The 24,904-nt window shown below is 53.2% G+C and overlaps 4 protein-coding genes across 4 annotated transcripts, besides 3 other annotated features; all 4 read left to right on the top strand.

Moving 5' to 3' along the window:
* Positions 1-5,731: 5,731 nt before the first annotated feature.
* LPMP_230870 (hypothetical protein) lies at positions 5,732-7,525 on the top strand (the record flags this gene model as incomplete). The annotated part of the gene is made up of 1 exon (XM_010700942.1): positions 5,732-7,525. The coding sequence occupies one exon, from the start codon at positions 5,732-5,734 to the stop codon at positions 7,523-7,525; it is 1,794 nt and encodes a 597-aa protein (XP_010699244.1).
* A 266-nt stretch (positions 7,526-7,791) lies between these two features.
* Positions 7,792-8,162: a repeat region.
* Positions 8,163-13,406: 5,244 nt separating this feature from the next.
* Positions 13,407-13,954: a repeat region.
* An 801-nt stretch (positions 13,955-14,755) lies between these two features.
* On the top strand, positions 14,756-16,843 carry LPMP_230860 (acetyl-CoA synthetase, putative; the record flags this gene model as incomplete). Its single annotated transcript, XM_010700941.1, has 1 exon — positions 14,756-16,843. The coding sequence occupies one exon, from the start codon at positions 14,756-14,758 to the stop codon at positions 16,841-16,843; it is 2,088 nt and encodes a 695-aa protein (XP_010699243.1).
* A 624-nt stretch (positions 16,844-17,467) lies between these two features.
* Positions 17,468-17,824: a repeat region.
* A 2,867-nt stretch (positions 17,825-20,691) lies between these two features.
* Positions 20,692-21,033, top strand: LPMP_230855 (hypothetical protein; the record flags this gene model as incomplete). Its single annotated transcript, XM_010700940.1, has 1 exon — positions 20,692-21,033. The coding sequence occupies one exon, from the start codon at positions 20,692-20,694 to the stop codon at positions 21,031-21,033; it is 342 nt and encodes a 113-aa protein (XP_010699242.1).
* A 1,577-nt stretch (positions 21,034-22,610) lies between these two features.
* On the top strand, positions 22,611-23,936 carry LPMP_230850 (3-ketoacyl-CoA thiolase, putative; the record flags this gene model as incomplete). Its single annotated transcript, XM_010700939.1, has 1 exon — positions 22,611-23,936. The coding sequence occupies one exon, from the start codon at positions 22,611-22,613 to the stop codon at positions 23,934-23,936; it is 1,326 nt and encodes a 441-aa protein (XP_010699241.1).
* Between the last annotated feature and the right edge of the window lie 968 nt (positions 23,937-24,904).

Raw genomic sequence — 24,904 nt, 5'->3', positions numbered from 1 at the left:
TCATATGCCTTTTCCTGTTCTTTTTCATTGTCTGATTTCTTCTTCAAATCAGACCATAGAGATCTTTAGTTTTTTTTTTTATCCTCGATGAAATACATGTGCGTGTGTAAACATGGAGAGGCAGCTTGGATGCAACTGTACGCAGCTCTTCTTTCTCCTCCTCTCCCCGAAGAACCTAAGAGACGGTCGTGTAGTTTCGCTCTACGGCGTTGAGTCCCCTCACCCCCACCCCCATCTCCGCTTCGTCCCACACCTTCTCATTCTCGATGGAGGGAAGAGACATAACATACAGAATGGCGAAGCAATACAGCGTGGTGGTGGTGGTGGTCGGAGAGGTGGAAGGCTACAACGTAACGCAGCGAAAGAAAGCGCGCATGTCGGGGGCGGCTATAGATGTGATGTGCCCGCTGGGGAATCATCTCTGTCGGCATCTACCAAGCAAACTTCGTTGCAAGGTTGTCTGCGTGCCGCTGCGCACAACGTTCCTCACCGACATACGCGCATCAGCCACACCCATGTGCGTCTTCGCTGCTCTTCCCCTCATCTATTGGTATGGGGTGACGCGCATCTGGCTCTCTCTGGCTAGCCGAGGGTTTTCTTTGTTGTCTACTTATTGTGTGTCGGTGACCACCCCCTCGGTCCTCTTTCCGCCTTCTGCACTCTCTTCCTCACCCCCCAGTGAGTGCGGCTCGGCTTTGGTGTGACGTGTGAAAAGAAAAAATAAAAGAATGGGAAAGGATTCCGCTCTTGACATGTTTGGTCACATTGCAATGCAGCCCTGTTCTTTCGGATTCACTGAGAAGAGGGAGAGGGGGATAAATATGCTCTGGACCACCGGCCCATCCGGAAGCGAGCGCACGGCAGACCCGCATGCATGTCTATGCGCTTTCGCCTGCTCATATGTGTTTCACAAGGACACGTATGACGACACAGAACGCCATATTCCCCTGAGTCGTACGTATTACACGCGTCGAGGCAGCGAGAAAAGGTCGACGATGGCCAAACACGAACGAACTGAAACACAGACGAGGGGCCCTTCCCCTACTTTTATTTTATTATTTTTTGTGTTTGTTTTCTGTAGGGAATCTTTTCGCGCTGTTGCACTAACAAACACAAGCATGAAAGACGAGCACCCGTTCAGCTGCGCCTGGATGTACACTTCTTTTTCCTTGTGAGGAAGCGACGAGGTCACGCGTCTTCACCGGGCTGGATTCTCCCTCTCTCTTCCTCCCTGAGAGGGGGTCGGGTGCGAAGGAGAGCAAGAGAGACTGGCACACTGATCACACGTACTCCAGTCTTTAAGAGGACTTATCTTCATGGTGCGAGAAACTGCACTTGCATAGTAAAACATACACAGAGGCGTGCGCGAAGCCGAGCAAGAAACACGAAGGCACGGCACAACAACGAAAACATGCAGGTTACACAAGAGGAGGTGACACCTTGTCGAGTGAATTATCCACGAGCTGAAAAGAAACTGAACACACAAGGTTGGCAGCTCCCTCTTTCTTTGTTCTCGTTGTTGCTGACATCTTCCCTGCTCTTTTTCGCGCAGACCTCCCCAGGGAGAGGGGGAGGGGGGCGAAAGTGTAGAATAAACGAGGATGCGGTGAAGCAGCAGCGTCCTCGCGGAAGAAAAGGTCGTTAAATGACTCTGCATCGCGCTAGAGACACATAAACCATCATACACAGACACGCACCTTCACGCCAAGCGGATCCTGTACTGGAGTCCTTGTAAAGATACCTGCCCGCACTTTCCTCTTCCCTTTCAGCGCGTGCGTGCGTGCGCTCTCTCTCTCTCGCTCTTGCTGGAGGCTCCTCTTCTCCTTTGTATTCTTCTCTTCTCCCTTCCTTTTTTTTTAGTTTATTTCGTCGCTTGGAGGGGAGAGGGGAGGAGGTGACGGTGTTCTCTTCTGCTTTTTTCTTGTGCCCTCTTGCTCCCTTGTTGGGGCGCTCGGAAGCCGAACAAAAAAAAATCAAACCCTCTTCCCTCTTCTGAATCACGTCTCTCTCTCTCTCTATACGGGCATACCTTCTAGCCACTGTACTGGGGGTGTCGCCGCTACCTTGAGGAAGGGTGCGTGCGTGTATGTATGCGTGAAGGTCGCATCGTATTGCTATGGCTGTTCCCGTTGCTGCTGTAGATGATGATACTCTTCTCTCTACGCCAGCCTCGCTGTGGTAAAACATACCCCCTTTTGTTTTTTTTTCCAGGTCTGCGTACGTTGGTGCTTTTTTTTCTGTGGAGATTCTTTCTTTCTTTGTTGTCTTCATTTTTTCTTCCCCCCTTTTATCTCCCTTCGTTTCTCATCTTGAGTCCGAGTGGAAAAGCGAAAGTGAACCATATCAGCAGACGACTGAAGAGGGACAGCTCATCTTAAGAGCGGGCGTGAGGACGGGCGGTATGCTTGAACAGCACCACCTCCCACGCTTCTCATGGCGCGCCTAGCATGCGCTGCTTATTGGGTCAAGAGCCGGAGTGGCAGTTTCCTCTGATCCTACATCTGGCCTCACCGCACTCTGGTGCTTGATCACCGCATGCTCCTTGAAAAGGGAAAGCGAAGAGAGGAGGCGATGGAGGCAATGGTGACGTCACTGCAGCTTACACAGTTAAGTTCCCCACTCTTCTCTCTGCGAAGCAGTCCAACTCTACGCAACAGGCGGACATGTGGATCGAAAGGTCACTGTCAGCGAGTGCGCCCTGGTGTTGCACGTCTGCACGCACCTCTGCTCTGCTGTGTTGTTTTCTCTACGACTAGGACTACTACTCGCGCTCTATCTCCACTTCTTTCGGACCATTTTGGCGATCCTGCGTTGTCCTCATATATATATATATATATATATATATATATTGTCGCACACTATCTTGGCGTATGTGACCCGTTAAACATACGCCAAGGCTTCCTGTACGCGCTACGCAGTGTAACTGGACAACCACCATCACCAAAAAGGGAAGAAGGGCATTTTTTTTTTCCCTTAACGCGTGCTAGGCTTGTTGTTCTCCTGTTCAGTCGCACTCACTCACTCACTGATACCAAACGAGAAAACTCCTTTACATCAACCGCTTTAAACAGGAAACACCAAAGAAAAGTAATAAGCGCTTCAGCAAACCAAGTAGCTAAGGAAACACTGTACAAAAGGCCCCAAGTCACTTGCTATCCCCTCTCACGGTTCATACTCGCTTGGCTTTTTTTTTCCTGTCTTACCTCTATTGCTTCTCCTCTCGCTGTCTCTTTCTCGCTGTGGGAGTTTGGTGTGTCTCCGTCTACCTGCCGTGCTACCCATCTCAACTTGGACATTGTCTATGCAGCAACACTCTCCCCGTACCACTTTTTCAGTTTATTATTTTACCTCTCCCCTCCTCTTTCCTTTACTCAGATAAGCAAACCCCCCCCCCACACACACACACACCCACACACACATCCAAAGAAGTGCTTTGAGTCGGAAGATATCAAGTCGAGGCCAAGCGACTTCGACAGAAGGAGGTCCCACGAGAAACGAGCGAAAGAGAGAAACGAGAGGGGTAGGCTCTCCAAAGATAGACGCTGCGCGTATTGCACTGCCCGCAGCCCCCCCCCCCTGTCACGCAAGGACACCAAATAAGAGAGAGTGAGTAGGCCCACACACACACACACACAAAGGAGTAAGGTAAACACGTGGCGCTACCTGTTGGTTTTGTTCCTGTGCTTGATGCGTCTATCTCGTTCTTTGTCTCGCTCCCATTTTGCTCTCTCCATTTTTTTTTCCTTGCCGTTATCTACCACCGCTGTGACAGGCTGCGGAGGCGATAAATCGCAAGGCACCATTTTCTTTCTCCACCTCTCCCGTCCTTGTGTTCCCCCCGGCTCCTCTCTGGTTTCTTCGACGAACAAGGACCTTCTCCCCTCTCTTGTTCGTTTTTTTTATTTTGCTCTTGCCCATTTCGGTTCCACTCTTCTCATATCTGAGTTAGCTCCCCTTCTACACTTCTCTCTCCTCCCGATCCTTACTCAGTACCTTCGCTCCACTGCTGTCGGTGCCCTCGCCTTCGTAAGTAACCTGCCCCCTCCCCCCTCACCTCATTTCCTTTGCCTTTTCTAAAGTTTTTCTTATCAATAGTGTCACAGAGTCACGCCATCGCACGTACACAAACGAAAGGGAAAATAGAAAAGAAAGCGCGCCAGCAAGCACTCACCCCACTTTACTTCCTTTTCTTTTCAATATTTGTTCCACACACTTACTCTTCTACTCTTCAGGCTTCAGTAGAAGCCCTCCCTCTTAACCTCTTTGCTGTCACCGTCCCCCCCTCTCTCTCTCAGTATCTCTGTTGTTGTTATCTTTCGTTTCCTCATTGCCTTGATCTAAAGATTGACCACGTTTTTCTTTTTTCTGTTCCTCTCTTCTCCTCTATTTCTTTCTCCTTTACCCTCTCTCTTTTTCGTTTTTTTTTCGTTTGTTTCGCTTCATTGCGGATTGTTGCTTCTCTCTGCCATCATTTGCAATAACGTCTTCCTCGCCATGTTGAATTGGCACACCTCGCTCAAAGCATCTCTCTTCGTGTAAGTCGCTCTCTCTCTCTCTCTGTGTGCGTGTGTGTCTTCCTTTATGTTTATAATTTTGATCGCTTCTGCTACCCCCTTTTTTTTTTCTGGTCGTCGGTGTGCGCGTCTCCTTCAATCGTTTCCTTTTCTCTCCTCCCCGCCTCCCTCTCTCTCTCTCTGGCGTCCTCACTTTTGTGCGTTTTTTTTATTCATTTTCACGCGCGCACGCGAGTGTCTTCAGCACTGTCCTCCCTATTTTTTCCCCTTGCGCTTCTTTCGTTCTTCCCCTCTCTCTCTGAGTCTCATCCCTTTCTTTCCCTCTCTTTTTACTTTAGCTTCTCTCGACATCATAAACGCCTTAATCCTCCCTCTCCCCTCCCCCCTTCCTTCCCTTTTGACTGAGCGCCTCTCCGTGTTTTCCCCTCCGAGTTTTGTGTGTAGTTGCCTCTTCTCTCTCCCTCTTTGTTGTTGTGTGGCATCTTTTCTTTTCTTTTCTTTTTTTTTTTTTTCTTCCCCCCCCCCTCCCCCCCTTTCCTCGCATCTTTCCGTGCCAGCATTCTGCCTTTTTACTTCTTGAATGCGTTGTGCCACCTCTTCTTTGCGACTGCACCTCTCCGTTCCCCTCTTGCCGCCCGCCGCCCCGCCCGCCCCTCTTCTTCCTTCTTTCGGATTTCTCTCTCTCTTGCCTTCCTCCACCTTTGTGGCCCTCCCCCCCTTTTTTTCCTCTTCTCCTTTTGTGTTTCTAGTGTTTGCCGCTCTCCTTTCTTTGCCTGTCTGTCTGCGCTTGCCTTTGCCACTGCCTGAGCCGTCATCTCACTGTTATCCCTGTGCGTCTGTTGTTGTAGTTGGCGTCTGTGTGCGGAGGTGGGCCTTGCGTATTTGTTTGCTTCTCATTCTCGCTCTCCCTCTGAGTTCGCAGTTTTTTTTTCTATTTGCTTCTCGCGCTTGCTGTACGCCCTTTACGCCTCACTTGCGGTTGTGTGGCCCCCTTCGACCTCTTGGTTTGGTCTGTGTGCTTTTCTTTCTCGCTGACATCTCCGCTCTCCTCTCTTTACCACAACGCTTTTCGATTCGGGTGATCCCCGCTTCGCTCTCTCGCGTCTCTCCCACTCAGCTTTCTTCAATTCATCCGCCTCTCTTGCTACTTTACCAGAGACCGCCGACCCTCTGCCTTCACGCAGCCCTCCTCCTTCTTTGCTTCTTCCCAGCCCAGAATGGCAGACAGCTCTAGAGATGGACCTACCTCGCCCAGTTGGCCGCTATACATGACGATGCCCGGTCAAGCTGCTGATGCTGATTCCTTCTACAAATACCCCAGCGGAGGGACGGCGCCATCCACTGTGATTCCGTCCCCTGGAGCTATGGCTGCGGGAGGCAGCATGAGCACCTATCTGAGCAGTGCTCCTGGCCAATTGCCAAGCGCAGTGCCCCTCGGCGGCGCCGGCTCCTTCTATTTCTCGTTCTGCGGCACGGACGGGCTCATGATTGGCGACACAGCTGACATGAACTTGAGCACCACGTACGCCAACGCCGCCGCGACACCGACCTTCAGCACGAGCAATACCACTGCCAATAGCCATACCGCGAGTCTTACCACGCCTGGTACCACTGTGATGAACGCGATGCAGCTTGCGGGGGTAAACCTAGAGTACTTCTACGGAATCCCGACACCGAGCGCGCCAAACCGCGCTGAATACGCCGGCTCTAGCGCCGCGAGCAACTGCAGCAGCACCAGCGACCGCCGCATGAGTGATCGTGTGACAGCGCCGGCACCGATGTGCGCTAGCTCGCAACCGCCCGCGAACAGCGTGCTGCCGCAGGGTGGGGTTCAGAAGGATGTGCTGGCACTCATGGCCGCCGAGCAGCATCAGCAGAAGTTTATGTTGCAACAGCGCAACATTTATATGTCGGGACTGCCAGTCAACTTCCGCCCTTCTGCATTCCGAGCGATGTGCGGTGTGTTTGGCCGCATCGAGTCCTCGAAACTGTGCATGGAGTCAGATGACTCCAGCCGCTGCCGCGGATTTGGGTTTGTGCTCTTCTACGACGTGGAGAGCGCGAATTCGTGCATCTCATCGCTGAACGGCAAGGTAATGCAGGGCCGCACACTGCAGGTGCGCCGCGCCGACCTCTCCGCCGCCCCTCAGCCTCTGCATCCCGTGACGCAGCGCAATCGTACTGGTTCATGTCTGGTGAGTCCGCGGATGCCGGGGCAGCAGACTGCGCCAACCGACACGCTACCCACACCAGCGACGACCCCCTTCCCTCTCTACAGCCCGCATCCGCCGGCTATTGCCCAGCCTAGCACGAAACCAGGCGTGATGTCGGCGCTGCCCTTCACGTTCGCCACGCCAACTGGCGCCGCTTCTCCGCCAGGATCGACTGTGCACAAGTCGGTGTCGACCACTACCTCTTTCCTGCTTGGTGCGAACGCGTCGGTGTCCAGCTCGCTTGGCGCCACGTCAACCCCGACAGTGGTGTATGCTTCAAACAGCACGATGCTCTCTAACATGCGAGGAGGTGTGCCTGTGATGCAGTTGGTCACAGCGGTGCCACCGGGTAGTGCGCCGGCAATGGTCCCGCAGCCGCCCTCGGTGATGTCGCACACGTCACTCAGCAGTCGAGACCGCTCTACCCCTCACACCGAAACGCCATCGAGCGTGGAAAGCTCCAGCGCCCCGATCGGTTTCTCCGCCTCCCAGCATCTAATGCAACTCCAGCCCCCGACACCGCAGCAACTGCCGCAATACGCCATCCAGTTCAAGCCGCAGCCACCGATGCATCCGCCCGCGCAGCCACAGCGACCGATAAACGTTTGCACGAACATGGCCGTCTACCACGCCATGGAAGCAGTGCCGAGTGCCGGTAACCTTAACCTCAACACAAGCGCTGGTAGCAGCGCGCTGACGAGAACCTACAGCACAAACGGTAGCGCTATGCAAGACTATCTCATGGGCACGGACCCCAATGTGTCTTCCTCCAACGTCTTCTACTTTATTTCTCAATAGCTGGTCCTGCAAAGCACAGGCACACACACACACACACCTGCACGATGGAGAAGAGGAAGAGCCGTGGGGAGCGAAGAGGGAGGAGGCCAACGTCAAAGTTAAGAAAAAAAGGCGTGCCCAGGCAAATTGCTTGACCGCACATTGGAAAAGGCGAGTTCGATGGATGTGCCGTCTCTTTCGCTTTCTTTTTTTTCTTTATAGCATTTTGTACTCTCACGTTTCCGCTCAACTCTGATGCCGTGGGGGGGGGGGGAGCGCGGCTCCGTGCGTGGTATCGGAGCGCAGTACCCCCTCTCTCTCTCTGTGTGTGGGGGGGAGCCAGGCGGCCCCCCTCCTCCCCCACCCCTGCGCCAACGCCGTGCCACTGCTGGCGCTGCGGCAGGGTCAAGCACCCACGAAGCAGTGCGGGCCAGAGCGACGTGCGGCTGCTGATGTCGGCGGTCAGGTCGGGAGCGGCTGTGCGGCGGCCGGGTGGAGCTTGACGCGGAACCCATGCTGAGCCGACTGAATCGGCGCACTGCTGTGGGGCATGTGTCGAGCGCTGCTGGCGCCCCACGCGCTGGGCCTGTGACGTGCCGAGTCGAGTGGGGACAAACTAATGTGCTTCATAGCAGAGAATGGGCATTCTGGGAAAAAAGGGGAGTGAGCCAAGACGATGTCAGTCGTCACTAAGCGAGTCTCGTAGTACGTCCGCGGCGCAGGTTAATTTTCCTTTCCCTGTGCGTTATTGGTGCTTTTCACACCTCTTCTCGTTTTATGCTCATTGAAGTCCTGTAGGTGTGCGTGTGGGATGTATATGCGCCGGATGCTGTTATTCTTTCGCTTGATTGTTGGTAGGATAGTTTTTCCTTGATGGCAGTGAAGACGTGTGTCCCTCTTTTTCTTCCTCTGACGTGCGCTCTTTTGTTTTCTTTCGGTTCTTTCCACCTGCATGTTGGCTCTCTCTTTGTTTCCCGTTGCCCATTTTGTTAAGGGGCGGCTCCCACCTGTTGTCCGGGTCGCATCGTCGATGCGATTCGTCGTGGTTTCTCTCTCCTTATTTCCTTTTTCTCCATTTTTTTCTTTTTATCACGCTGATGACGCGGTGAGGGTGCAGATGCGCTACCGCCGACGTTGATGCGGCCGAGGAGGAGGGAGGGGTAAAGGACGGCTTAATACGTTCTCTGCCTTTCACAGGTACTCACACCTACGACGGAACGAGCATGATACTTCCTGTCTTGCTCCAGCTCATTTTAGTGTACTCTTTTTTTTTTGGTGTTGTTTTCATGACCTTGTCGTGAAACAATGAGGGCTTTCATGGAGTAGTTCCTTTCCATTTAGCCAACTCCTTGTGCGGCGACCTGCCGCCCTCCTTGCTGCTCCATTAGGTCACTGCGCGCAGCACTGATCCGTGTTGCCGCTTCGCTTGCCGATTTCTCTTTTTCTTTGCGTTTCTTTTTCTGGCTTGATACCCACGGGCACTTCTTTTCGTTTACCCCTTTTTCCCCCTTCTCAGTGTTTCGGCGAGTGCTGCATCCGTCCTTTCCACTATTTTTTGTTTACCTTTTCTCTTTGCCGTTGTCGTCGTGCCCCTGTGTGCTTGTGCATGCCGTCTTTTTGGTTCGTGCGGCTCTTTCCAGTCGTGTCGTTGATTTATTCATTTACGCTGTTAGCTTCTTCACGCTATTCTTCTGTTTTGTTTTCTCTATTTATTATTATTATTTATTTATTTATTTTATTGTACCCTGTTTGGCGGGTGCAAGTCTTGTATCTAGGTGTCTCTAGAGGTGTATACGTCTATGTACGTCAATGTGCGTGTCTTTGTCTGCACACACTTACGCGTGTGCACTTGCCTGTAGGTGAACCCTTATTTTCTCCTGTGTGTGTGTGTGTGTCCCCTCCCTTCCCCCCTCTCTCTCTATATGCACGCCTATGCGTGTCTATTTGTCTGTCTGTATCTGTGTAATGCCTTTTTTTATTTATATTTTGTGCCAGTTATGCACCGCATCCCTTCTCTTTTGTGTGTGCGATTTACTCCCTCCCTTTCCTTCCCTCTCTCCCCTCTCTCCCCTTCCCCAACTTTTGCCGTGCGTTTCTTTTCATTGTATCCGTTAGATGTAGTGCAACAGCGTTAGTGGAGCTGCATAATATGTAGGCATATCTCTGTTGACTTTTTCATGGGAGAGTGGCACGCTGAGAGAGAAAGGAAGAGGGAGCATTGCGTGTGTGTGTGTGTGTTTTCTCTCTCTCTCTCTTTCATTTATATGCAAGTGTGTTGTGTTTGTGTCTTCGCAGGTCTTCGTTCGTTTTCGATGCTCAGGCGCTTGTGGCATTTTGCGTCTCATTTTTTTCTCCCCCTTTTTTTGTTTGTTTGCTTTTTTGTCTTTTGCCTTTAAAAAGAAAAAGGGATAAAGGTACTTAGCCCTGGAGGCGAGTCAATGCCCAGAGGTAGCGTTCAAGTCATCAACCCCACTTGACAGTAGGCACACACACACACACACAAACGAAGAAGCCCTTCCTGTTGTCTCCGAACAAATTCAAGAATTGCTCAATCATTGCTAAAGATGAGCCTTCTCTCACTTTGGATGTAGTCTACTGGCTTACTTTTGTGTACTACTTTGTGTGTTTACGTGTCCCTTTATTTTCTTTTTAGCTGCCGTTTCTACACCCATTACGGTGTGCACGTGCGTGCTTGTAAGCGCGCGTGTGTGTGCGTTGTAGTATAATGAAGTGGTGCGTACAGGGAAAGAGAAAGGACAATGAAGGCCTTCATCTTTTTGTGTGCGACCGTTGTCACCTCCCTTCCCTGCTGAGCGTGGGGCTGTACCAGTTCCCCTGTGTATGCGTGTTTGCGCTTTTTTCCTTCCCGATCGCTAATAAAGGAACACCCCAATACGGTACACCTATAAGACGTCGTGGCACTCATCACTGACCCTCCTCCCGTTCCTCAACCTGCGAATGTGGGCGATGAACTCCGCGAGGCAGCATCAGCCGGGGTAGAAAACACAACAACAGCTGTACAAACGCACAAGCTCAGTAGTGTACGCATTCGATGTTTTTCTCTTTTTTTTTCATTCGGCTCAGGCAGTGGGCTTGACACTGCTGCATCTTGTGTGTTTCTTTCTTTTCGTGGGTCTTCTCCTGACTTAGGCCTCTCTGCCTCTTCTCCAGGGTTTTTTTTTTTTGCCCTTACCTCTGTCTTTTACCAAGTTTCGTCTCTGCAACGAAGGCCCCCTTTTTAATAATTTGGAGCGCGAGAGCGATGGCGAAAGTGAGAGAGCAACTCGCACCAAAGAAAAGGGATTAGGGAGAGTTGGAGTTCTGGAGCTCACAGAAGCAAATAAGGAAAGGATAAAGGCGGCCCCCCAAAAACAGCTGTTTTACTGTGTGTGTGTGTGCGTGTGTGGGTGTGTGTGGGGGGTAGGTGGGTGGGTGGGTGGGTGGGGGGTATAGCCCCATGGGGGTTGTTGGCGTAACTTGAAAAAGGGGAAAAAACGATAAAGGGTACCAGCCATGACAGAAGAAAGGTAAACAGCGAAAACTGATGTAAACTGCAAACACCTACACACACACAAAAAAATTCCTCGGTCGCACTACAGGCAGAACGAAGGTGGTGAAATGGCTTTGACAGCGACAACAGGCAACGCCAGTCAAAGAAAAAAAAGGCATCCCATAGCGGCAAAAAGGGGGGACTTCCGTATTGCCATGCGAAGTCGTGGCGAGCGAACGAAACACGAGAGCATTGAGAGCGAAAAAACAAAACAAAACGAGCTCTCACCAGTGCCGGCGCTTCTTCTGTTCCCCCATCCCTTTCCACCTGTTAACGTAGTACGAAAGGAGCATAATCGCAAACGAAAAATAATTCGTCACTCGGCTTCACGCAATGAACTTCTCCCTCTTCTACGCTCACCCCCTCTCACCCTCACCGTGGAAAGAGAAAGGGATAAAAGCATTCGACAAGGACGGTACTTCTGTGCTCTCCTTCTTTTCTCCCTTTCTCTCTCACGCACGCGCGTGTGTGTGTGTGTCTCACCCTCGTCTCTTCTGTGTTGCTTCCATCTTTTACTCTTCTCACCCCCTCACTCCTCAGCGGCTTGCCCTCCCCCTAATTGTGTCCCAAGTAACCCCTTTCCCTTCCTCGCCCATCTCTCCCCCTTCTTCTTCTCTCTTTGACTTAACACATATCCGTGGGCCCCTTTACACGTGACTACGCGTATGTCATGTGCACTTTTGCGCTCCTTGATTTCTCCCCCCTTTTCGATTTTTTTTTTTCTCACCTTCATTCGCTTGGATGTTGGCGGTGGAGTAGGTGAGCGGAGGTAGAAGGGGGCGGGAGGGAACAGGGCGGCACCATGTACAGTGATATATGTTCAGGCTTCCCACTCTCTCCGTACATCAGATTCCCCCTTAAACCACCACCGCCTGCCCATCTCCTTTCTGACATGTTGTATGGATGTCGTTCTCGTTCTCTGTTACGTGCGTGTGCTTCCCCGACCCTCCCGTTCTCGTCTCCCCTCTGTTACTCTACTTTTTTTCTCCTCCCTTCTCGTGTATGCCTACTCTCGTGCATCTTTTACTTGTACTGTTGTTCACATCGACTCTCTCTCTCTCTCTCCCTCTCTTGTTTCCTTCCTTCCGCTTTGAGCATTTGTCTCCTCCCACTCTGATGCCCTTTGCTGTGCCTATTTTTCTCTTGTTCATGGCCTTTCTTCAACACTTTTCCCTCTTACTCCTTTTCCTTCCGTCGTCAGTCTCCTTATTTTATTCGTGTTCTTGTCGTTCTTGTTGGTTTGTTTAGCCTGATTCGATCCCCTCGCTTTTCTTATTACTTCACTGTTCTCTCTCTCTATCTCTCTCTCATTGTTGTTGTCCAGTGTTTATGTGTGACGTTGGTGCGTGTGCCAAGTGGTGCATTTCATGACCTTCGTCTCTCTCACTCTCTCTCTTTTTTTTTTCCCTCTCTCCCTCTCTTGCCTTTGCCGTTCTTGTTGCTAAAAAGAAAAAACTCGCGTTCTTCTTATATGTTGTTTACTCCCCCCTTTCTCACATGTGCATGTATGTCTCTCACTCACTCACTCACTCACTCTGTGTGTGTGTGGGAGGTATGATTCTTTCTCATTCGCTTTTTGTCTTCATCCTCTACTTCTCTTTTTCCCTCTCCCCTACACACAAAAAACACGTCATATGGCCCTCTTTCTTTGGTGTATCGGCCTTCCTCTCTCCCTCTCTCGTTTTCTCACTTGTCGCCTCTGTGACTCTCCATCTTTCGCTTTCCCGTTCCCTTGGTTCACCGTGTGTCGGTCTGTGTGTCCGTGCGTAGGGGCGGCCCTGACCTCCCTTCCTTTTTTTTTCCATGGTGAAGCACCGGCCAAGCGCACATCACTAGAGACTTTCATATTCACTCAATATTTGTATTCATACCCCATTCCTTTCTCTGGTCTTTCGCATAGCCTTGTGTGGCTGTCTCTCTCTCTTTCTTTTTTTTTCCTTGTTTGCTTCTCTGCTCCTTTTTTTTTCACTTTTCAATCTTCCTCCCCTCTGCTCTGTCAAACCGCATTCCCCTCTCTTCCCTTCCTCCCCACTAGAGGATTGTGGTTACGCATCACCCATCAGTTCACCGGACAGACCCGTGTGGAGACAAGCGCGGGCGCTCTCTACAGAGGTGTTCTACTGCGATGATGATGGGTTATGACTCGTTTTTTCTTATTCCCCCCTTTTATCCCCCTTTCCCAACTTCCTCGATTGTTTTCGTGGGTTTTGTTGTACGTGTGTGTGTGTGTGTTTGCTTCGCACGCTTTCCTAAGCCTTCCTAAGGGCAGATTGAGCCCTGTCTCTCTCTTTTTTCTTTGAATGCACAGCTGTCTACGCCGTGATGACGTGGGGGGGGAGGGGAGGAGCGCGGCTCCGTGCGTGGTATCGGGGCGCAGTACCCCCTCTCTCTGTGTGTGTGGGGGAGCCAGGCGGCCCCCCTCCTCCCCCATCCCTGCCAATGCCGTGCCACTGCTGGCGCTGCGGCAGGGTCAAGCACCCACGAAGCAGTGCGGGCCAGAGCGACGTGCGGCTGCTGATGTCGGCGGCCAGGTCGTGGGCGGCGTGGCGTCGGAGCGGCCTGCGACAGTGCACGCGCTTGCACCACCCGTGTGATGGGCAGTGCGCCAGCGTGACGCGAGAGCGTGCTGCCCGGCCCTCGCTGCCCACTGGTGCGGGGGAGCCTGCGCAGTCCCGAGGGGAGGCGCCGTGTGGTGCCCGGCATGTCGGGAGCGGCTGTGCGGCGGCCGGGTGGAGCTTGACGCGGAACCCATGCTGGGCCGACTGAATCGGCGCACTGCTGTGGGGCATGTGTCGAGCGCTGCTGGCGCCCCACGCGCTAGGCCTGTGACGTGCCGAGTCGAGTGGGGACAAACTAATGTGCTTCATAGCAGAGAATGGGCATTCTGGGAAAAGGAAAGACAATATTTCTCTCTTTCTCAGAGTGTTGCGCTCCTTTTCTGCTTTTGTATGTTTCTCTCGGCAGACTTTAGATCGCGCTGCCCTTGGCAGCTCCTTCTTACCTCATGACCGGCGCCTCTCTGAGGCTTCCGTTCTTGAAGTCGTGGTGCCGATAACTTTCTACACATTCACTGCCATACCAATGCTGACCCACTTGTCTGTCTCCTTCCTTTTTTTCTTTTCTCCTCTATTCCGGTTTTTTTTTTCCTTTTTTTTTTTTGCGCAGAAGTCGCACCCTCCCCCCTTCCTCCCACCCACTCACCCCTTCACCTCTTTGCATACGCGGGCAGGAAGCGAAAAAGGACGAAGAGTAGCGGTTTGATTGCACACACACCATCCCCCTTTTTTTTTTTGGTGCCTCTTCCTCCTGCATTGCCTGTCTGTCTGTCTGTCTCTTCATCTAACTCACTCTTTTCCGTTCCTCGACAGCGGGTGACGCGATTCTCCCCGGTGTTCTTACTTCTTTTTTTTTGTGTATTTTCCTTACGGTTTCACCCGAGACTACAAGAACAGCTTTGCTTGGCACCTTCTTTGCCACCCTCCCCTCCCCCCCCCCCTCACACACACACGCACACACTCGCACACGGACCCGCGTAGCTCCACCTGTCTGTATATACGCACTCGATATACATACAGTTTTTGGGTGTTGCTCGGGTACTCGACCTCATCAGTGGCTCGAAAGGAATACAAAGCGGAGTCGTCCTAAGAAGAAACGCCCGAAAAAGAAGCGCACCACCCAAGAAGAAGATACTCTTCGAGAGGATGAGCGACAACATCGTCTTAAGTGCGGTGATGCCAAACAGTCCGCTGTCAGACTCCCAGTATGTGCGCGACTTCAAGAGTGTGCTGGACTCGAAGGTTGTGGAGCCGACAGAGGTGAACAGCAAGAGGTCGCACGTTGGCCCACACCTGGGCTCTCGCATGCACATCTACGAGTACTCCGTTGCACAGAATGACGCCTTCTGGGCGGAAATTGCGCGGCGCGACTTCTATTGGAAACAGACCTGGGCGGATGACCACCACGTCAAGTCGTACAACTTTGACAAATCCAAGGGACCCATCTTTGTGAAGTGGTTCGAAGGCGCCGTGACCAATGTCTGCCACAACGCGTTGGACCGCCACCTGCCAGCGCACAGGGAGCGCGTGTGCTTTTACTTTGAAGGCAACGACCCAAGCGTGAAGGAGACGATTACGTATGGCGACATGTACACCAGAGTGGTAGAGCTGGCAAACGTGCTGAGGTACCAGTACGGTATTGAAAAGGGCGACCGTGTGAGCCTGTACCTGCCCATGATCCCGTGCGCTGCGGTGGCCATGCTTGCCTGCGCCCGCATCGGTGCAGTTGCCAGCGTAATCTTTGGAGGCTTCTCCGCACAGGCAATCGTGACACGCGTCGTAGACTGCAAGCCGAAACTTATCATCACAGCTGACGCGTCCTCTCGCGGTGCGAAGCCGATTCTGCTAAAGGCGATTGTGGATGAGGCGTTGGAGGACTGCAGTGTCCTGGGGTGCAACGTGCCGTGCCTTGTATTCGAAAATGTCAACCGTGAGGGCTGCAAGATGAAGGAAGGCCGCGATACCTGGTGCAGCGACGCCGTAGCGCGGCTGACGCCGGAGCAGCACCTGGAGTGCCCGGTGGAGTGGATGGAGGCGGAGGATGTGCTGTTCCTGCTCTACACCTCTGGCAGCACCGGGAAGCCCAAGGCCATCGAGCACACGACGGCAGGCTACATGGTGTACGCCGCCACCACCTTCAAGTACAGCTTCGACTACCACATGGACGATGTGTACTTCTGCACGGCAGACGTGGGCTGGATCACAGGCCACAGCTACGTCGTGTATGGCCCGATGATCCACTGCGCCACCTCAGTGCTGTTTGAGGGCGTGCCCAGCTACCCCGACTACTCGCGCTGGTGGCAGCTTATCGAGAAGTACAAGGTGTCCATCTTCTACACCGCGCCGACCGCGATTCGCTCCCTCATACAGGCCGGCGACAACTACGCCAAGGCGTGCGACCGCAGCACCCTGCGTGTGCTTGGCTCCGTCGGTGAGCCGATCAACGTGGAGGCGTGGAAGTGGCTGCGCGAGGTCGGCGGCGAGGGTCACTGCGATGTGTCGGACACGTGGTGGCAGACGGAGACGGGCGGTCACATGATTACACCGATGCCAGGATGCACCCCGATGAAGCCCGGTAGTGCAACGCTGCCGTTCTTCGGTATCGAGCCGGTCATTCTCGACCCCATGAAGCTGCATGAGAAGAACGGCCCAGCAGATGGCCTTCTTGCCATTCGCGCGCCATGGCCCGGTATGGCTCGCACCATCTTTGGTGACCACGCCCGCTTTGAGCAAACCTACTTTTCTGTGGACGGGTACTATCTGACAGGCGACGGTGCTCGCCGCGACGCAGACGGCTACTACTGGATCACTGGCCGCGTCGATGACGTGCTGAACGTGAGCGGGCACCGCATCGGCACCAGTGAGATAGAAGAGTCCGTCAACACCCACCCGGCTGTGGTGGAGAGCGCCGCGGTTGGATTTCCTCATAGCATCAAGGGTGAGGGAATCTACGTCTTCCTTACGTTTCAACAGGGGACGGAGGTGACTCCCGAGCTGCTGGCGGCAGTGAAGGCGACGGTGCGCAAGGTGATCGGTCCGCTGGCCACGCCGGACGTGCTGCACCCCGCGCAAGAGGGCCTGCCAAAGACGCGATCTGGAAAAATTGTGCGCCGTGTGCTGCGTAAAATTGCCACACACGACGACGACGACCTTGGTGACACCTCGACCCTGGCAGATCCCACCGTTGTGGATGCATTGAAGCGCTCGCGCGCGAAGTGGGTGGATCGCGGCTAGAAAAGGAGGCAGCGATTGAGAGGAACTGAATATACGTCTCTCTGTCTGCTTGGAGGCAAACACAGCAAAGCGGCGCGTCATGCGGTGCACACCGGCACACGCGTGTATGAAGCAAAAGATGAGGGTCAAGTCACAAGCGACACGACTTGAGTCACGGTGCAACACCACATCACGCTCCCCCCAATACGTAAATACTTTTTTCAGATCGCGTTAGGCCATGGACTCGGAGGGGGGGGGGAAGGCAAGTGAAGGGAGAGGGGAGGAGGGGGGCTACGAGCAGTGCGGAAGCGTGGCGAAAGAGAATACGTGTGTAGGCCCATACGTGTGTGTGTGGGTATACATATTACTGCGTTGGTACATCAACTGGCAGGTTGTTTAGGAGGGGTGTGTGTGTGTGAAAAACATGAGCAACAAACTCTCTGAAAAGGACCGCTGACTGGTGGAGTAATGGGGCGATGAAAGCGCTGAGTTACAATGCGAGAGGTTCCGTCAGTAGCGATGGTGCCATCCTCGTTTCGAAGTGAAGTGGATCGTGAGAGGCAGAGGGACAGAGAGCGTACCGCACTTCTATAGTAAGGAGACTGTGATTTCTTTTTTTTCCTCTTTGACGTAACCTGATGAGAGCGGCTACCTCATCTTGCATGACATCTTACTCTTGTGCCCCCTTTGTGGGGATGCCAAGAGTCTACAGCTCGTCCTCGGGCACGGCGGCGGACCAGTGGTGTCGGCGGAAGGCTCTGGGCTTCCGTGGTGCCAAAGAGACTTGCAGCCATGATGGCGCTTGTGCCAGTCCACTTCGAAATCGTGTCGTCAATGCAGCACACACGCCCTTTCACTTACTGGCTTTGCTTTTACTGTGTCGCGGTGATGTTCAGCGTAATTGTAGATCTACCCTGAGTTGTAGTGCAGTGGCATCGCCGTGGGGGCTGAGCGACGCCAAACAGTGTTGGCTGGCCCGATTCCTTGACGGCAGCCATAGCGCACAACAAGGGTAGAGGTGCACTGTCGGGTGATGTAGGCGCCCATGCGCTTAATTCTTTTCGTGGTGGGACGAAACGTCGCCCCTCTTCCTCACTGGGCGAAACAATGCGATGTTGCACCAGCACGACTGCTTCTCTTTGAGGAATGAGGGCATCGAAAAGTGAAGGGATAATCAATGCCTTTACAGGCACTAAAAAAACGAAAATCAACAGAGAAGCTACAGGTTGGACCCAACGACTAAGAAGCAACGCACACGCCGTGACCAAATAATCGGACACGCACATGCGACATGCAGCGCTGGTTGCTAGTCTATTGTAGGGCCGTTTGATGAACGAGCAGCCGAGAGGATACGGACATAAGCGTAGGGCGTCGCACGCGGCGCCTCTTTTCTTTTGGCTTCTTTGTTTTCGAATCGGCCCGCTACTTCTCTCCCTCATCGAACCGTTTCCATCGCACTTTTCGTTCCCACTGTCGTTTTATTCATTTCTTCTTCTTCTATACATATACATACGCGTATGTGTGCGCTCGCTCCTCTTCCGTATCGCTGTGTAGTGTGTGTTGCGCCTCTTCTATGCGCCGAACTGTTTCGGGTACACCGGTGCGCGCGAGTGTGCATCTTTTCTCCCTTCTTTTCTGTGGGCTTGTTTCTTCGCCCCCCCCCCCCGTTCTCTGTCTGGATTGCTTTTTGTTCTTCGTTCTGCTCCCCCCACGTTCTTTCCGGCGTGTGTGTGTACCAACGCTTATACCTTTCTCGTCTCGTTGATTGGCCCGGGTTGCTGCACTAGGGGACTTTTCTCTCGTTGTTCTTGTACCTTTCCCCTTCCCTTCTTTTTTTGCCTTCTTGTTTTTTTGAGGTGTATCGATTTACTCGATTTCTCTTTTTCCTTTGAAGGGTACGCGCGGTTTTCTCCCTCTCATTTCCTACTCTCATTTTCAGTCTCTTTCGCGTGCGCGCGCGCTCTTTCAAGTCCCCACCCTACTCTCCCACTCTTTACTTCGTCTCCGTTGGTTCCCTCTGTGTTCTTTGCTGTTTCTCTTTACCTTGATGTGGGGTGTGCTGTGGGCGCACTTATTCTTTGCTTCTTGTGGCTGTCGCTGTGGTTATTGTCGACGCGGGTTGACGTGTTACACCCACACCCACACACACTTCGTCATGTTGCACACATCTGTTTTTGCCAAGTACTTTGTTGTCTCTTTCTTTCCTTATATACTCCTTTTCTTTGCTCTGAACCCCCCCATTTCTCTCGACATCTCCACCTCTGCTGTGTTCTTCCTCCCCCTTTCCACACAAGCACACATTTCAGTATTGATGTCCCCCGGCCCCATTCACCTCCTTCCTACTCCACCCTTATTTTTCACTTCCCTCTTCCCATCGCTCTCCACCACCACCCACCACCCCACCACATTCAAGTACATCTTTGCTTACATACCTATAGGCGACGTCTTACGGGTCTAATTAACGCGTGAAATTTCATGTTATGTGGATTCGCGCATCCCCCCCATCCCATCCTATCCTACTCACCGTTGCTTAGCATGCCACTTGCAAGGCGCCCAACTCATTCCCTCTCTCCCCCTCTTTGCGGGGATGATAAAGGGAGAGAGAACCAAAAAGGGAAGACAAAGCGTGAGTTGGTGGGGAATTCTGGGGTTGTGTTTTCTTTTGCATACCACACATTTGGCTGTGCGTGTGATTGCTGTTCACGGAACCAAAATACGTGCGCACAAGTTGTTTATGTGTGACCATATGTGTGTGTGTGTGTGTGTGTGCTTGCACGTAGGCAGGTAGAGAGACCACAGTTTTCGGTATTCATCGCACGAGGATGACATGCTCGTCTTTATGCCTCTCTTGTCTTTATATGCGAGCGTTTCTTTCTTTTTTTCTTTCCTGTGGGCTCCCCCTTCTCCGCGTGTTAGTGTCCGAGGTGAGGATGGAGGCAATCACCTCTTTCTTCATTCGCCAGCGCTGCAGTCAACCAGAAGAGTGATGACAGGATCAGTATGAAGAGAAAAAGAACAGTATCGGGCTCTGCTGAGTATGATCTTGCCAGTGGAGTGCTGTGGGTACAATGCGAGATGCATCCCTGAGCGTGATCCCGCCTCTCTGAGCTCAAGCCTTGTTTAAAGGCTATTCGGCATCTTGGCACCGCTCCGTTGTGCTGGGGTGTTTTTTGTTTTGTTTTGCGCTATCTTGGATTCTCCATCTCACTTCCAGCTCACCTGCGGCGTGAACAGCGCAGAGATGGTGCCGGTTCGTTGATGGCCAGAAAAAAAGCAGCGGCGAAACCTGCGAGTGAGAGGTGGATAAGGAAATATTGTCAATTCTCATCATCTTCATCGTGTCCCCCCCATATATATATATATATATATATATGCCCGCGTGTTTTCTTGTGATATTCATTGCTTCATGTCACCACCCGCTCGCCTCTCTTTTATTCTCCCCGCTTACTTGCACTTGTCTCACTTGCTCCCGCTTTTTCCGTTGGTCAAGAGAAAGAAAAGAGCCACTACCCCCCATCGAAGCGCACGAACTCAGCCACATATTGACGTATATGCTCCTTTCCATAGGATAACAGCTTGCCACCTACCTCAGAGAGTAGTGAACCATCCACGGCTGTGCAAGCAGCTTTGCCACAGTAGGGAGAGCGAAGAAAAGAAGAGAGAAGGGTGACAGAGACGCGCCAGTGCGTAGCCTTTTGGATATTCCAGTCATCACCGTCTTCGCTCGCCATCACAGAACATCAGCAACATCATTTTCACACCTGGCGGAGCCCCCCTTCTCCCCCCCCGCCGTGTCCTCCGCTCCTTCACCACCAGCTTCCCCCCCCCCTAGAGTGACTTGCATCTTTTCAAGTCATTGAATAGCAGCCATGGGCATCGAGACCTGGAAGACATTTCCGAAGATCCTGTCGGAGTATCCCAAGCACGGGGTGCCGCTGCCGTGCTCCGATCAGCATCCGCGTCTGAAGTGCCCCGAGACGCGCTGGGCCCGCGATTTCTGCCTTGCTCAGGGGGGCAACTGCGAGTACAAGATCGAGGCCCACTTCGACTGCCTTGAGCAGTACTACCCGAAGGAGAAAGTGTATGAGCTGCGCAAGATCTTCAAGCCCAGCACCCTCGACTACCCCACCTCGGATACGTACATCCGCTACCGCCACTACTACATCGGCGCGCCGTGGATGTCCAAGAACAACTGGGAGGGAACACGCTAGGCGGAATCAACAGACCCATACCTCTACACCCCCCAGAGAAAGAGAGAGGCGGTGATGTTCTTTCTGCTTCTTTGCCCCCCCCCTCTTCCCCCATCCTCTCTTCTTGTTGTTTTCTCCGCTCTCTCTCTCTCTTCGAGGAATGTTACCCCTCCTCCTCTGCCTCTGCCTTTCCCCCTTACCTTGCTTGCACGCCATTGAGAGTAAGGAGGGAGTATGACGAGGGACAAGCACGTTCACTTTTTCCGGTCTTCGTGCTTTCCGCTTCATGCCTGTTATGATCTCCTCTGTCGCGTCACGTTGTGGCGCACAGAGTCCTGCCGCTGCCCTTGCGCTTTCCGTCTTGCTTTGCTCTTCCGTTCTCTGACTGACGTAGGGAGGAGGGGGAAGGGGGTGAAAGGCTCTCTTGCAGGCGCAAACGACTGAGTAGTGAAAACAATAAAAGCACAGAATATGAGAGGTCGATTTCGCCATCTCTCCGCGGTACCCCCGCTGGCTAGCCTGCCCCCCTCCCCCTCCCCCCTTCCCCTACCTTCTCTTCCCCCACCGTCTGATTGGGAGAAGGCCTCGAGACGGCTGTGCCTCTCTCGTTTTTTTTTATTTTTGTGCCGCGCTTTGTCGCAGACGCCACTTCATCTCTTCTCTTCTCGCGAACCTCCGGTGCAGCTGCGGCGCTTGGACGGGGCCTCGCAGTAAAAGGCAGGTTTACGGACTCCTGGCTTTGAGTAGACTGTTGAGATGAGCCGCATGCCGAGTACCTGCCACTCACAGTGATTTCCCCTTCGGTACTTCGAGGAGTGGTGGTGGTATTGGAATCAGTGCCCCCTTTCCGTGCCGTGAAGGCGATCTCTCTGAATGTTCTTGCACGCTCTGCTGTCCAATGCGAGAGGGTTCACATTCTACTCCTTCCTGAGAGACATCCACACCCACACCACCTCTTCTCCTTTCTCTCTCCCACGATCTCGCGAGCGTATTTCTTACTTATTCACGTACGCGCATGACGACCATACATCTGCCCATGGCTGTTATTGCCCTCCCCACTCCTCGTCTTTAAATCCTGCTCTCTTGCTCTGTTCTTTTCCACGGGACGTGAAAAGTTCCTGCTTATCCGTTTTATCATTAGTAGTACTCTTTCTCTGCTCTCTCCTTATCTACTGTCTTGTTGCTATTCCTTGTGCTCTGCAGCTCGCTCGCTCGCTCTTTCTTCTCTTTATTCAAGTTTTCAGTGCCACTTCCTCCTCCCCCTGTCTCTGCGCTTGCACAAACGCCTCTTTCTCCCTTCCTCCTCCGCCCCTCTGCGCCTTGAAGCACACACACACACACACACACACACAGACCCGCGCACATTTCTGGCTGTGGAGACATACAAGCACCCTTTCCTGTCTCTCTCTCTCTTTTCCCTTGCTCAGTCTTGCGTGCGAAAAATACAAATTTTGTACGAAACATTCGCCTCTCCCTTCATCCCACGACAAGTGAGCGAAAAAGGCACAGGCAAAGGCAAGTGCGCACCCACAACACTCCACACATACGACGTATACACAGCAGAGACACATACCGATCAGCACCAAAGGGGAAGCACGATGTTCCGCTCTAGTGTGACGCATCTGCAGAGGGCCTCCTGCGTGTTCATCGTGGGCGGTCACATCACTCCGTTTGTGGGCAAGGGCAGCAAGCTGTTCATTGATAAGAAGCATCCCGACTTTGGCAAGAAGCAAAACATGACACTCGAGGAAATCCTCGCCACGACAGTGCAACGCACAATGGAGAGCACTGGTCTCAAGGGCAAGGAGGATGTTGTGGACCACGTTGTTGTTGGCAACTTCCTCGGAGCGCTCTTCTCGAACCAGGGTCACCTCGGCCCGGCTGCGATCGGCAGCCTCACCTACGGTCAGACCGGTGTGAAAAACCCACTGATGTACAAACCTGCCCTGCGTGTCGAGGGCGCGTGCGCGTCTGGTGGTCTCGCCGTCATGACGGCAGCGAACGCCCTCAAGGCCGGCTCGGCCGATATCGCTCTTGCCGTTGGCGTGGAGGTGCAAACGACGGCCTCCGCGCGCGTTGGTGGCGACTACCTCGCCCGCGCCGCGGACTACCGGCGCCAGCGCAAGCTGGACGACTTCACTTTCCCGTGCCTGTTTGCCAAGCGCATGAAGTACATCGTCGAGCATAAGCATTTCACAATGGAGGACACGGCGCGCGTCGCGGCCAAGGCTTACGCCAACGGCAACAAGAATCCACTCGCTCACATGCACACCCGGAAGATGACGTTTGAGGAGTGCAACGGTGAGGACCCGAGCAACGTGAAGTTCCTGGGTAACGAGACGTACAAGGAGTACCTGCGCATGTCAGACTGCTCGCAGGTGAGTGATGGCGGTGCCGGCGTCGTGCTGGCCAATGAGGAAGGTCTCAAGAAGATTGGCCTTAGCCCGAACGACAGCCGTCTTGTTGAGCTCAAGTCAATTGCTTGTGCCTCAAGCAGCCTTTACGAGGACCCTGAAGATGCGTGCTGCATGTTCACCTCCCGCCAGGCGGCGCAGAAGGCGTTATCGATGGCGAACGTGAAGCCGTCAGACCTCAACGTCGCCGAGGTGCACGACTGCTTCACAATTGCAGAGTTGCTCATGTATGAAGCTCTCGGGATTGCCGAGTACGGCCACGCGAAGGACCTCATTCGCAACGGCGACACCACGCTCGAGGGCCGCATCCCTGTCAATACTGGCGGCGGTCTCCTCGCCTTTGGCCATCCGGTTGGCGCCACCGGCGTCAAGCAGATCATGGAGGTCTACCGGCAGATGAAGGGGCAGTGTGAGGCGTACCAGATGAAGAAGATTCCTGCCCTTGGTGCGACGCTGAACATGGGCGGTGATGACAAGACAGCCGTGTCAACAGTGCTGCAGAATATTTGAGATGCCTCCCGCCCCCCCTCCTTCCCTCTGTCTCCAGAAAAAAAAAAAGAGACTCCAATCGAGGGCAGGTCGCGGGTTTGCCTGAGACGCCAATGCACCCAAACACAAAGAGGGCCGGCAAAAGATGTGCCGTGATGGGTGGCGTTTTTCCATTGCCGCTGGCCCATCTGCCGCGCTTCTCATTACACTAATTTCATGGATTTGGCGAGCAAAAAGAGCTCGGGAAGGGGGGCACTCACCGTACTTCAGCAAAACGAGCATGCGCGAGAGAAGTTGCGTCAGAGTGATGCCGTCACCGAGAGAGGTTGAAAGAGCACGGTTGATGAGGCGCAAGCAACACGTGTGCCTGCGCTCTTATTGTATCTCCCGCTTGCTTGTCCCTGTGCTTATGTGTATTTCCCTTTACTCGCACTGGGGTGCTCTACCCATGTGCGCTGACATGTGAGTATTGCGGTTATAATGGTTGTTATATGAGAGGGAATGGGTGGAGGGGGGTTCACGGCTGTACTGCTATGACTCTAACGTCCTGCTTGGTGCAGCGTTCAGTTCGACATTGAATCGCACAGGAGTGCCTCACCTGTCCGCACACCAACCCCGTCTCTCCATCTTGGTTCGCAGCATTTTTTTCTTCTTTTCTTTTTCTTAGTTGACACCACTGGTTGCACTTGCTGCCTTCTCTCGGTTTGGTTGTGTATGTGTACGTGAGTGTGTCTGTGCTCACATTCCCCTCTTCACCTCCCCCCCTCTCCCTATTCCTCTCTTCCTACTCTTCTCCCCCTTTTGCTATGGACATTCTGCGGAAGCATGAGAGCCTCCATCCCCCCCCCCCACGGGGGCACCGACGTGGGCAGAAAAAAAAGATGTACGCATACGACAACCAATACGCGTCTCTGGAGGGGGGCAGGGAAGGGAGACGCGTCTAACTCCCGAGAGAGCAGCGCCGAAGAACGTGTTGCCAGGTACCGGTG

The sequence above is a fragment of the Leishmania panamensis genome, assembly GCF_000755165.1.
Source record: "Leishmania panamensis strain MHOM/PA/94/PSC-1 chromosome 23 sequence".
Classification (NCBI taxonomy): domain Eukaryota; phylum Euglenozoa; class Kinetoplastea; order Trypanosomatida; family Trypanosomatidae; genus Leishmania; species Leishmania panamensis.
Note: the sequence above shows the minus strand (reverse complement) of the source record. Positions and strands in the feature narration are given on the sequence as shown.